At 32.2% G+C, this 13,142-nt stretch overlaps 2 protein-coding genes across 2 annotated transcripts; both read left to right on the top strand.

Annotated features, from left to right (window-relative positions):
* Window positions 1–408: 408 nt before the first annotated feature.
* Window positions 409–1,548, top strand: LOC149258948 (histidine-containing phosphotransfer protein 5-like). Its single transcript, XM_089443093.1, has 4 exons — window positions 409–468; window positions 586–716; window positions 925–993; window positions 1,473–1,548. The coding sequence occupies exons 1-4, from the start codon at window positions 409–411 to the stop codon at window positions 1,546–1,548; spliced, it is 336 nt and encodes a 111-aa protein (XP_089299219.1).
* A 9,654-nt stretch (window positions 1,549–11,202) lies between these two features.
* On the top strand, window positions 11,203–12,742 carry LOC149258949 (histidine-containing phosphotransfer protein 5-like). Its single transcript, XM_089443128.1, has 4 exons — window positions 11,203–11,262; window positions 11,377–11,489; window positions 12,489–12,558; window positions 12,692–12,742. The coding sequence occupies exons 1-4, from the start codon at window positions 11,203–11,205 to the stop codon at window positions 12,740–12,742; spliced, it is 294 nt and encodes a 97-aa protein (XP_089299254.1).
* Window positions 12,743–13,142: the final 400 nt, after the last annotated feature.

A 13,142-nucleotide genomic window follows, 5' to 3' on the forward strand; every position in this document is an offset into this window, starting at 1 on the left:
ATGTGTCCATGCTTTAGGTGGGAATAAAATTGCTTATGCTTATGTTCTCAAAGAACATATTATTGAGGGAAAAAAACATAACTGATATTCATGAATCAAGTGAAAAGAGAACATATACTATGAAGCTAAAAATGACGAGTATAAAGGCAACCACAGACCTGGTTCTGGAATTTTGGGGGTCCAATATGCCCTGTAATAGAAAACAAAACCTTACCTTCGAATTCATGGAAAGGGAATATTTTGGTACCCAATGGAGCCTGCTGACGAGAGGCAGAGATCCTCCTGGTGTCTATAAATGGATGAATAATGAATCTACAGCTTAGGTTTGAGAAGTTTTGTGAGCTATAATAAATATTGCATATTACTTGCTCTCTAGTAAAGACTAGGTTTGAGTAAGAAAACTGCAATATGGCGATTACCGAGCTGCAGCAACAACATGTTAATTTTGTCACAGAACTTTTTCAAGAAGTAACTGATGCATTTTTATTTGTAACATAATGATAGTTCTACTCTCATGAATATTATACTCCAAGTATACAAGATATGGTAGCTGGCCTGAATGAAACTTTTGGATTTGCGTTTCAGGGATTTCTAGACGAGCAATTCACTCAGCTTCAGCAGTTGCAGGACGAAAGCAATCCTTATTTCGTGCAAGAAGTCACTTCGTTATTTTTTCAGGAATCGTCGAAATTGCTGGCCAGTTTGGAAAAGACAATGTATATTTACTTACCCATTAGAATATCTGACTAATATTCTGAGCTAGGGAGTGCAACCATGACAATGAGGTGATAATTAATAGAATTAAATAAACACATCAATCTCTCCCCGTTGCAGGGCTGTAAAGCACGTCACTCCCCTGGTATGGATATCAAGTTTCAAACTTAATTGCACCGAATTTTGAATGCTTTTAGTGTTTTCATGCAGCAATCGAGAACCAGTGGACTACAAAAATCTTGAGTCCTGCCTGAACCGGTTCAAGGGTAGCAGTTCAAGGTATCTCTTAGGATTGGACTCCAACTCACAAGCATTGCCTTCAATAATTTACTAAATCTTGTTTCTGCGTTGCCTTCAATTATTAGAAAAGCTTTATAATGGAATGTTAGAACAGACGAGGTATTGGTTAATTGTCAAAAGTCAATTATGACTTTATCCCTTTAATCAATTATGATAATCAATTGGGTTTTTATGATAATTAATAGAAGATTAAAAACATTTTCTCCTAAAAATATTTTGTCTTAAATTGTAATCATAAATTGCTATCAAACCCTCGAAGGGTTATCAGCTCAGTTGTTAAAGTTCCGGTTGCTAAGTGGCCAGTTAGGAGTACCTGACCAGTTCTTGAGAGCTTTAGGGTTGTGCCCTGATGCAGTGACCACCCAATATCGGTGAACCACACTAAGAAAATTGCTATCAAATTCTACAACCTACAACTCTACAGTTACTTATCTATCAGGACTTTTTTGCATTAACAGCATTGGGGCACAGCGCCTGAAAAATGTCTGCATAGTATTTCGATCGTGCTGTGAAGTAAAAAAGAGAAATGAGTAAGCAGATGATCAAAGCCATCAACTTTGTGTAATTATTACTGTTATTTTCCATTCTCTGAATAAATTCTTAAAAAGTTATGCCCTCATAGCACCAGCTAGATCCAATTGAGTAAAAACATTTCACTATTTCCTTTGTCAATGCAATGCAGATGCTTGCAGTGTCTGCAAGAACTGAATCAGGAATATGACCTTCTCATGGAAAAGCTGGCGTTTCTGTTCCAGGTAATCAATGATTTAGAAATACAATCTCTTCTTACTTTCAAAACACTAATACAAAATATTCTTGCAAATTCAAGAATTTATGATTTTGTTTGTAACCTATTAATTTTTACCTGTGTTTTCTGGTAAATTGCAGCTTGAACAACAAATCCTACGAGCTGGTGGAACCATATCCCTGATAAATTAAACTTACTTATCGTCTGTGGAATTAGCGCTCTCCCAACTGGGCTTTGATATGGGATTGCGTTTCATAGTGATAGGTTTAGAGTTTAAAACATGGAGACACTATGACACATGTTCATAGGCACATTGATTCATTTCAATTAATATTAGCACACATGGTAATTATATTGTTGTAACTCATATTCTGGACTCTTTTCAATACTTTATTTTGGGTCTTCGTTTGATATTCTGTGTTTTTTTGATATTTTATTTTGTGGGTTACTTTAGGATCTATATCATATGTTTTTTTACATTAAATTATAATAAGAAGAGTCTATTTAATTATTAAAGGTTGTGAAGGAATAGTAATTAATTTTATTTTTAATAAGTGGAAAAAAAATAATAAATAAATTAAATTGGGCATCTTATTTCCTCTCTTTTCCAATTCCTTTCTCATATGTAAAAAGTTATTATTAAATTTATAAAAAAAATATTATAAAAAAATTAAATTATATAAAACATTACAAATTTTTTTGAATAAAATATAATACAATTATTCTTTAGATAAAAAATAATAAATAAAAAATTGGCCATCTTATTTTCTGTTTTTTCCAATTCTTTTCAAATTTGTAAAATGTGTTTATTAAATTTATAAAAAAAAATATTATAAAATTTAAATCACTAAAATTAACATTTTAAAATTCAAATTACATAAAACATTATGAAATTCTTTAGATAAAATATAATATAATTATTCTTTAGATAAAAAATAAAAAATATATAAAATTAGGCATCTTATTTTCTGTTTTTTCCAATTTTTTTCTAATCTGTAAAAAGTTATTATTAAATTTATAAAAAAATTATTATAAAATTTAATTCACTAAAATTGACATCTTAAAATTTAAGTTACATCAAACATTACAAAATTCTTTAGATAAAATATAATATAATTATTCTTTAGATAAAACATAATATAATTTTTTAATTAAATATTATCAAAAAATTTATTTATCATAAACATTAATTTATATGGAATATTTTAAAAATAATTAAATATATTTTTGTTCCTTTTAATAATCCTAAATTTTATTATATTTGAAAGTAACACAAGCTTAACTTCAATTATAATTAATTTATTGTATGGAGAGGTTTTTGACAAGTAACAGTTACAAATAATATTATTGGTATTATAAGCTAATATGAATGAGATGTGTAATTCATTTTGTGTTTTGTTGAAATATGACGTTTTAAACAAAAAAGATGTGAAATATTTATCCATACTATCATATAAATTAAAATTATAATGATTCGTAGATTTTAAAATTTCACTTTAATTAATAAACATATAAAAACTTAATATTTAAAATAATATTTTTATATATAATTTATTTTATGATTATCCCATTTAAAAAAAATAAAACTATAAAACATGTCAAAAAAATTGTTATGCACATTGGTATATAGATATATGTGTTATGTGAATTTTAATTAAATTTAAAATATGAATATACATAAATGTGAAATTTATATATGATATAAATAATATTATAAAAAATCAATGAAGATGTGTTTTAATTCTAAACTTATCAAACTCTTAAAACAATCAAATCTCTCCAATATAAAATTTTTAATAAATTTTGTGCTAAAAAATAATTGCATATAAAAAATTTATATCCTCTTCATATTAAATTAATTAAAGATTAAAATAAATCTGTACTTACTTATTTTTTTATGAAATTATACAATAAATTATTAAGTTTATATTATTTCAAGTATTATTACTATCTTAAAAAGAATATCTTTCACATAAATATTATAGAAATAATATAGAGAAAAAAAACATCTAATATTATAGAAATTGAAAAACATTTATTGTTATGCCAATTTTTTTTTATGTACTATATAAAATAGACTTAAAATTAAATTTTAAAAAACTTTAAAAATAAATTTATATATATAAAATAATAAACCAGTAAACAATTAAGTAAATTCAAATAGATATCTATTAAACCCTAAAGCACATGGACGAGAAAGAAAGGCTCGTAGAGTAATGTTTAGTGGGGGCCGACGGGCCATTTCCCCGTTCCCTGATGATGTGTCTTGTCCTTTTCTATCTTTTGGGTTCTTTGGGTGGTGGGGGTGACGGTTGTCGTTGTTCAGCCACAGGGGAATGGTTTCTCGGGTTCGGCCTTTTGGTTAGGTTTTTTTTGCAGGCCTTCGAAGGTTTTCTCATGGTTTTGGGTTTTCTTGTGTTAAGAGTTTTAGTCTTGGACAGGATTACCTGTTTTTATGTGTTTGTATAAATTGATAGGTTTCTCTAAACTATTTAATTTATTTTTTGATTTAAAGAAATAAAAGATTAAGCTCTTGTTTCAGCAAAAAAATATATATATAAATATAATCAAAAAATTATTGATAAAAATAAAAATAATAAACCAATAAACAATTAATGATGTATAGATACCTATTAAACTCTAAAGCACATTGAGGAGAAAGAAGCTCATAGAGCAGTATTTGACGCAAACAAATAAGGTCTCCTTATGCTTCAATATCCTGGTAAGAAATCACTACCGTCCAAATGGGAATAATGAGTATATCATGAAGTTATAAAGGTGGTGGTTGTGGATTATGCACCTTAGATATTGGCATAAGGGAATATTAATAGATCAAACCAGCCAACAAAGTTGAAATTGTCTCTATTTAGTTGATCATCTTATTATTGAAGAAAGTTGTAGTTATAGTGATAACCTTCCTTTCACTATTTCGACCATGTTGGAGCACTTTGATCATAGCGATATTCTTCACTATTTTGGAGCAAACACTCTATACGATGAAAAGATTTATAATGAATTGTGATAATTTTTTATTTATAATTTTCTAAAAATAAATCCCAAATATTTATTTTTAAAACAAATATTTGAAATTAGAATGAATTAAGAATTAATCAAATATAAGTAAATGTATGATAGATTTATATCAAAATTTGAAAATTAATATTTTATTACTAAATTATTTATTCAACAACATTGAATAAACTATTTCAAGGGAGGGAAGCTCACTTTTCTCCTTCCCATTATCCATACTATATTATTGATATCGATCTACTTTAATTTTTTTATTTCATTCTTCTCATGAACCTTTGCAACGAAAAGGAATTACAATGAGTATCATATTCTTTCTATTTCTCACTATGTGGTCTCATACAAATGGGATTATAAGTATGAATTGGTAGTTATTTTCACAACTCGTAAAGCTAAATAAAATTATTCTAGAATTTTTTTTTATTATAGAAATGAATTATACATTAACCATTATAATTTGAAAGTCAAAACCTTATTTTCTTTTTCCCTTTTGTTTTCTCTTTTCACATCTTAATTTCAATCCAATTTCCATCTACATATGTTAGATTCACAATTATGATGGGGCTAGGGGGAGTGGTTGTGGTAGTAGGGTGAGGTTGAATTACTACAAGAAAATTTCCTACATATTTAAACATTCATAAAACATAGCCAAATGTTATCACATATGGGTCACAAAATATAAATTAAAACTTCTTTATAACAAATGTTTATAGGCACCAACCCATTGTTACAAAATTTATAGGACCAACCACTTGTTACAAAATTTGTAGGCACCAATATACAAGAGACACAAATTCCCATATTGTAATGTTTGTGGACACCAACCTATAGGAGACATCAATCCACTTTAATCTAATATTTGTATAAACCAACCTACAAGATACACTATTCTCATCCACTACAATATTTATAGGCACTAACCTACATGACACACCAATCCCCTCTACTAAAATATTTGTAGGCCCCACCATACAAGATACACCAATCCCCCTATTAAAAATATTCATAAGCACCAACCTACTTCACTTAGTCTACTTGTTACTTCTAAGTTCACCAATTTTGTTAGTTGCTTCTTCCTTTACTAGGTTTTCTTGTTGCTTCTAACTTCACCAAGTCTTATTGTTGCTTCTTCCTTCATTAAATTTGTTAGTTGATTTTTCCTTCACCCATTATTCTTGCTACTTTTTATTTCATTGAGCATGCTTCTTCCAAAACTTGTAGTTTTCTTTCATTGAGCATGCTTCTTCCAAAACTTATTGTTTTCTTTCAATGAGCATGCTTCATCCAAAACTTGTTGTTTTCTTTCATTGAGCATGCTTCATCCAAAACTTGTTGTTTCTGTCCTCTTCCCACAAACAAACTTATACAACATGCCACATATACAATTTTTCAAATATAATTATGAAATTTTTACATGAGGTACTTCTATATCTCTCTTTGGATTTATGAAATTTTCATAGTCCAAAAGGTACTCTAAAATAAGTTATAGCTAAAAAGAAAAACTAGGTTGTTTGAAGCACATTCTTGGAGCATTCAGGAATCCTAACTTCCAGAGGGCCTATATCTAAAATTATAAAGAAACGAAGTCCAAAATTTCTACCATATTTACCAAGGGATCTCATCATATCCTTTATCACATATTTTACTTTCACGTGGAAGATTATGTTTTAAAAATTCAACATATAGGAAATTCTGAGTTTTATTCTTTCCATTATCAATGATCAAATGTTCCCTTTCTATCCATCATTGTTGATGCATTATCTTGAAAGGTAACATTGCCTCCTTTTTCTTATTTTACAATCATCTCGGAATTTTCATGAACGTTTTCTAACAAAAATATCCATTACACAGGACCTTTTACTTACGCATATTTGTATGTGAAATCATGAGCAATGTGAATACTTAACCAACACTTCAACAAACCATCAACATGAAACAAGAAATAAATAATCATGGAGCACACATAACAAATGATATGATAACCAAGTTCGTCCAGTGTGGACTATGTCTATGGGCCTTTGGTCAAGAGTGGGGAGGCCACTTCATTAGTCTCTCCAAATGAATAATCAGTACATGAGTTAATGCAAGGATGACATTATTTATCCAGAGTGGCATGTCTCTCGCAAGATAGGTTTGCAATGAAATTTTTTAGATGTGTACACAAGTTTGTCTCTAGATAGTCACATACATACTAATTCTGTGAAGTCTCGTATAAATTCTGTGAATTTATTCTGTATGTTGAGATCTATAAGTGGGCGTTATACATGATAGTTGTGTATAGAAACCAATATATTTCATGAATGTCACATATATGTTATAGGGTTTGCAGTACTCATAAATGATGACATTTGATGAATTTTTTTATGTTTACTATTGTCTATAGATGAAGTCTTGATCATGTTGATCTATGTCACACATTGTTGATTGGGTTGAATATGGAATGGAATATTGATGGGTAATGATGCTAAAGTTTGGTGATATTTTATTGGTTTAGTGAATGAAAATGTACTTGATTTAGTGGTTTGTTCAATTTTATAGTAATTCAGTTTGACAATATTTTCAGTGGTTAGTGAATTGAGATCCGTAAGCATGTTTTATGTAGACGAAGCATGTATATACACAAGTTCTATTAAGAACAATTGTGTACATATTCTGATGTTTATTTTTTCTAGTTGAGTTTTACATTTAGTTATTTGTTGCTTTAGAGATTCAGGTGGTTTATAGTGCTTAAGTGATTTCAGATTCAATATTTCAGTTTGTCATATTGGTTTAGATTATTTTTGGTGTGGGTCTAGTTTGAAAATATGATGAAAGGTGGCCTATATGTTGTTTGATGATTATTGGATACATGGATCGAGTTTGAAACATTTTGAAAAGTGGTCCACAAGGAGGTGAGGGTTGCAATTTTAAGTAAGGGGTAGGATCTCCCTTCGAGTAGTAGCGAGTAAATGAGATGAGTGGGTTGGAGCTCCTTTCTAGTAGGAGCTCAAGAAAAAGTGGAGGTTGTATCCTCCTACAGGTGGATGTCTACGTACTAGTAAGAGTTTGCATCAATACAAAATGCAATAAATATTTTCTTTATATAATAGGAAATAAGAAAGAGACAGTAGGGGTGGTGGTTTTCTCCTACATTGGGTTTCCACCTAAAATTCTGTGTTTTATTTATGTTGTTCATGTGTTTTTATTTACTTTCTCTTTACTGCTTAGTAATTTGATTATGTACTCATTAGGCCAAATCACTAATGGAAGTTAAGATAAATTAAGTAAACTAGATATGTTGGAAGAATCACCGCACCTCTATAGAATCTGTAATTTCCACCCTGGGGATCTAGTTACTGCTTGTAACGTTTACCAAAACCTGCGGGTTTTGGTGTAATGACAAACCTCCACATGGTATCAGAGCTTGGACCCAGGTTCGATTCCCTCGAGTTGCGTTTGAGGGGGGGTGTTGGAAGAATCACCGCACCTCTATAGAATCTGTAATTTCCACCCTGGGGATCTAGTTATTGATTGTAACGTTTACCAAAACCTGCGGGTTTTGGTGTAACGACAAACCTCCACAAGATATACATTTTTTTGTATTCATAAGGGTTGTGTACAAATTCTAGTTGCATGAATAACAGTAGCACACAAAATTCAGAATAAGAAATGAAAAGTTAAAGTGAGTTATAAATACTAATTCACCCCCCTCCCAGTATTTTTCCCAACAATTGGTACCAAAACAAGTCCCTGAGAAGAAGCTTGATCGCTTAAAGGGAGATCCATCAAGATGAGTGGTCAAGAAGGAGTATTTTTTGTCAGGCCACCTCTTTTTAATGGAACTAACTTTGTATTTTGGAAATTTGAAATGAAAGCATATTTGCACGCACTAGGAGCTGATGTTTGGGAATTTTTTGACGATGGATATCTATATCCAAGATCCATCCCCTTAGATGATGTAAGAAAGAAATAGCTTGAGACTAATGTGAAGGAAGTTAATGCTATCTTGGGAAGCTTGGATGAATCTGAATTTGTGAATGTCATGCAGTTGAATACCGCAAAGGCTATATGGCACAAAATTGTCCAAAGCTATGAAGGTGACACTAATGTAAAAAGTGTTAAACTTCAAACATTTAGAATTCAATATGAGACTCTTAGAATCCATGATGATGAAATTATTGCAAAATTTTTCCTTAGGGTAGAAGAGAGAATTAACTCAATGAAAAGTCTTTGTGATTAAATAAACAATTACACTATTTTTGAGAAAATTCTAAGATCTCTAACCTTAAATTTCGATTCCAAAGTCTCTTCCATTGAAGAAAGGAAGGATTTGAATAATCTTACTATTGAACAACTCCATCGGATTTTAACAACCTATGATATAAGAAAAGGGGGTCCATATATAAAATATTAGAGAAGTATCATTCAAAGCTACAAACAAAGGGAAGGAAAAGGAAGAGCTTAAAGAAATAAGTTACATTTAAAATGAAAAGAAGCAAATGTTATGAAGAAACTCCAAGTACGAACTCGCAGGTTTAAGGTAAGATTTCTTTTAAATGTTTCTCCTATGGAAGAGTAGTTCATTATGCTACTAAATGTCCTTATAAAGAAAATCATTAGAAAGGGAAGAATGTTCCAAAGAGGAGTGTTAAAAGAAATTTTGATAGAAAGAAAAGTTTTTATACTCATGAAGATAGTGAATATTCCTCCAATAATGAGGATGATGCATTAGATCATGATTATTCGATATTTATGGCACTTGAAGAACAATATGTAGATAAATCTAATTATATATTTATGGATGCTCTATGTTGGCTTACGGGGGCTTTACCCAGGTTCAGAGTTATTTAGCCAAACAAATCCCTACACTACTGATCGTTTCGGCATCAGCTCGTGGAGCGTGCATTGAAGTCTCACCCGAAGTAGTATGGGGGGATGCTGAGACCAAGTTTCCACACCCTTGAGATGTTTGTGGTGTCGATTTAGTCCAATTGTGCCTACCTTCGCACAGGTCACTTCACGTACTGTTATATTTTTCAATATCTTCGTGATGTGTTACAATCTTCTTTCGCGCAGCCCTAACTAGGGGTTGAGATGATTTTGCACTGCTACGGCAACCTGCGGTGTTTCCCAAAATTATGCCACATATCTTACTTATCTTCTTAAGAGATCTTAGTTAACTTCGTGTAAACAGATATTTTATCTTGCATTCACTTAATCAACATAGTTATATACATTCGCGCATTATATAAACAGTAGAAGTGCAATTCATACCCAATATATTCAGTGCATAAAACAAGAAATAAATACGCAAAAATGATATGAAACTTCTATTTATTATTACTTCCAACTATTACAGACTCGACTCGCCCTGCGTACTCAGCTAGAGGGGTCCGCACACTTAGCTGCGAACTACTAGGCCTCTGCGCACTCAGCTGCAGAGCCTTCCCCTATTCTATGACCCAAAACTAGACTTTACACTTCAAATCTATCTTGCATATATCATATGTCCATCTTCCACTATGCTATCAAACTACTCAGAACCTCGCTCTATTTATAAAATATCTCTACAGCCGACTTTACAATAACAAAATTAAGGGCGGACAACCCTATGACTCTTTTACAACCTACATGCTCCGCGCCCACAAAATGTGGAGTCTTTACATTGAATTACACTTTTTGACCAAAATCTGGGCTCTAAGCCCCAAAACTTCCATTGGGGGATCCTGTGCCCAACAGGCCCCCAGCACAAACATCGTGACTCGCCCTCGACTCACTCTGTCGGTGCGGAGATCTTTGCGCGAAGACCTCCCAATTCTACCTGGATCACTACAAGATCGGTAGCGCATTGAGCAGCTGTGTTAAGGGACTGTTGTGGGTGAACTGTGCTACACTGAATCCTGTGTTGCTTGCAGCTGCGCGAGCTTTGCTTTAATGGAGGTTGTAATGATATACACATCATCAATCCATGGGTATAGGCATGCCTTCAAAACTACTTCCTTATGCCGAGCATCATCCACCTGCTCCTTGACTGCTTTTGCCTTGTGTATCCTCGTGAGCCTCTGTGTAAGGAAAACCATCTGCACCGTCCCTTTTACTTCTCTGTCTCTAGGTGTTGTATGTTTGTGTCCTCCTGAAGGGTGGTGAGAACCTTGAATGAGTGTGAGAACAACTTTGTGCAGTCTATCATTGCACTATTAACCTCCTCTATTGTTGTTGTAATCGTGATGGAGCATTGTTCCTTAACCTTTGGCGGAATTGAAGGCCGCACCTTCAATTGCAGTGGGGCTATCTGAAGGTTCATCTCTAGGTGAACCCTGGCCATTTCTTCCTTTCCCTCGTGCACCCCTAGTGTTAATTAATAACTAAATTAATACGTATTGCATATTACTTGCTCTATAGTAAAGACTAGGTTTGAGTAAGAAAACTGCAATATGGCTATTACCGAGCTGCAGGAACAACATGTTAATTTTGTCACAACACTTTTTCAAGAAGTAACTGATGCATTTTTATTTGTAACATAATGATAGTTCTACTCTCAATATTATACTTCAAGTATACAAGATATGGTAGCTGGCCTGAATGAAACTTTTGGATTTGCGTTTCAGGGATTTCTAGACGAGCAGTTGCAGGACGAAAGCAATCCTTATTTCGTGCAAGAAGTCACTTCGTTATTTTTTCAGGAATCGTCGAAATTGCTGGCCAGTTTGGAAAAATCAATGTATATTTACTTACCCTTTAGACTGTCTGACTAATATTCTGAGCTAGGGAGTGCAACCATGACAAAGAGGTGATAATTAATAGAATCAAATAAACACAAATATATCAATCTTCCCCCCGTGCAGGGCTGTAAAGCAAGTCACTCCCCTGGTACGGATATCAAGTTTTAAACTTAATTTCACCGAATTTTGAATGCTTTTAGTGTTTTCATGCAGCAATCGAGAACCAGTGAACTATAAAAATCTTGAGTCCTGCCTGAACCGTTTCAAGGGTAGCAGTTCCTTCAATTATTTACTATATCTTGTTTCTGCGTTCCCTTCAATTATTAGAAAAGCTTTATAGTGGAATGTTAGAACAGACTCGGCATTGGTTAATAGTCAAAACCCAATTATGAGTTTATTGCTTTTACGATAATCAATTGGGTTTTTATGATAACTAATTGGAGATTAAAAACATTTTCTTTTAAATATATTTTTTCTTAAATTGCTGCTATAAATTGTTATCAAAGTTCCTGAGAGTTAACTCAGTTGTTCTAGTTCCTCAGGTTAAACCTCTACCAGTTGAGAAGTCACTGAATCAAATCCCTTCTAAGCCTTTGAAGTGAGAGAGGTGAGAAGTCACTGAATCAAATCCCCTCAAAGCCCTTGGGGGTTAGCCCTTGGGGGTTAGGCCTGATGTAGCCCCCACTCACACTAGCTGAATAACCCTAAAAAAAAATTGCTCTCAAACTCTACAACCTACAACTCCAGAGTTACTTACCAGGATTTTTTGCATTAACAGCGTTGGGGCACAGCGCCTGAAAAATGTCTGCATAGTATTTCGATCGTGCTGTGAAGTAAAAAAGAGAAATGAGTAAGCAGATGATCAAAGCCATCAACTTTGTGTAATTATTACTGTTATTTTCCATTCTCTGAATAAATTCTTAAAAAGTTATGCCCTCATAGCACCAGATCCAATTGAGTAAAAACATTTCACTATTTCCTTTGTCAATGCAATGCAGATGCTTGCAGTGTCTGCAAGAACTGAATCAGGAATATGACCTCATGGAAAAGCCGGCGTTTCTGTTCCAGGTAATCAATGATTTAGAAATACAATCTCTTCTTACTTTCAAAATACTAATACAAAATTTTCTTGCAAATTCAAGAATTTATGATTTTGTTTGTAGCCTATTAATTTTTACCTGTGTTTTCTGGTAAATTGCAGCTTGAACAACAAATCCTACGAGCTGCTGGAACCATCTCCCTGATTACTTAAACTTATCGTCGGTAGAATGACTGCTCTACCAACTGGGCTTTGATATGGGATTGCGTTTCATAGTGATAGGTTTAAAATATGGAGACATTATGACACATGTTCATAGGCACATTGATTCATTTCAATTAATATTAGCACACATGGTAATTATATTGTTGTAACTCATATTCTGGACTCTTTTCAATACTTTATTTTGGGTCTTCGTCTGATATTCTGTATTTTTTTAGATATTTTATTTTGTGGGTTACTTTAGGTTCTATATCATATGTTTTTTTCATTGATTTTTCATAAGAAGAGTTTATTTAATTATTAAAGGTTGTGAAGGAATAGTAATTAATTTTATTCTTAATGATTGGAAAAAAATAATAAATAAATAAAATTGAGCATCTTATTTTCTCTT

Source organism: Pinus tabuliformis, chromosome 6 (assembly GCF_031772625.1).
Source record: "Pinus tabuliformis cultivar Carrire ecotype Pingquan chromosome 6, CPIR1, whole genome shotgun sequence".
Classification (NCBI taxonomy): Eukaryota; Viridiplantae; Streptophyta; class Pinopsida; order Pinales; family Pinaceae; genus Pinus; species Pinus tabuliformis.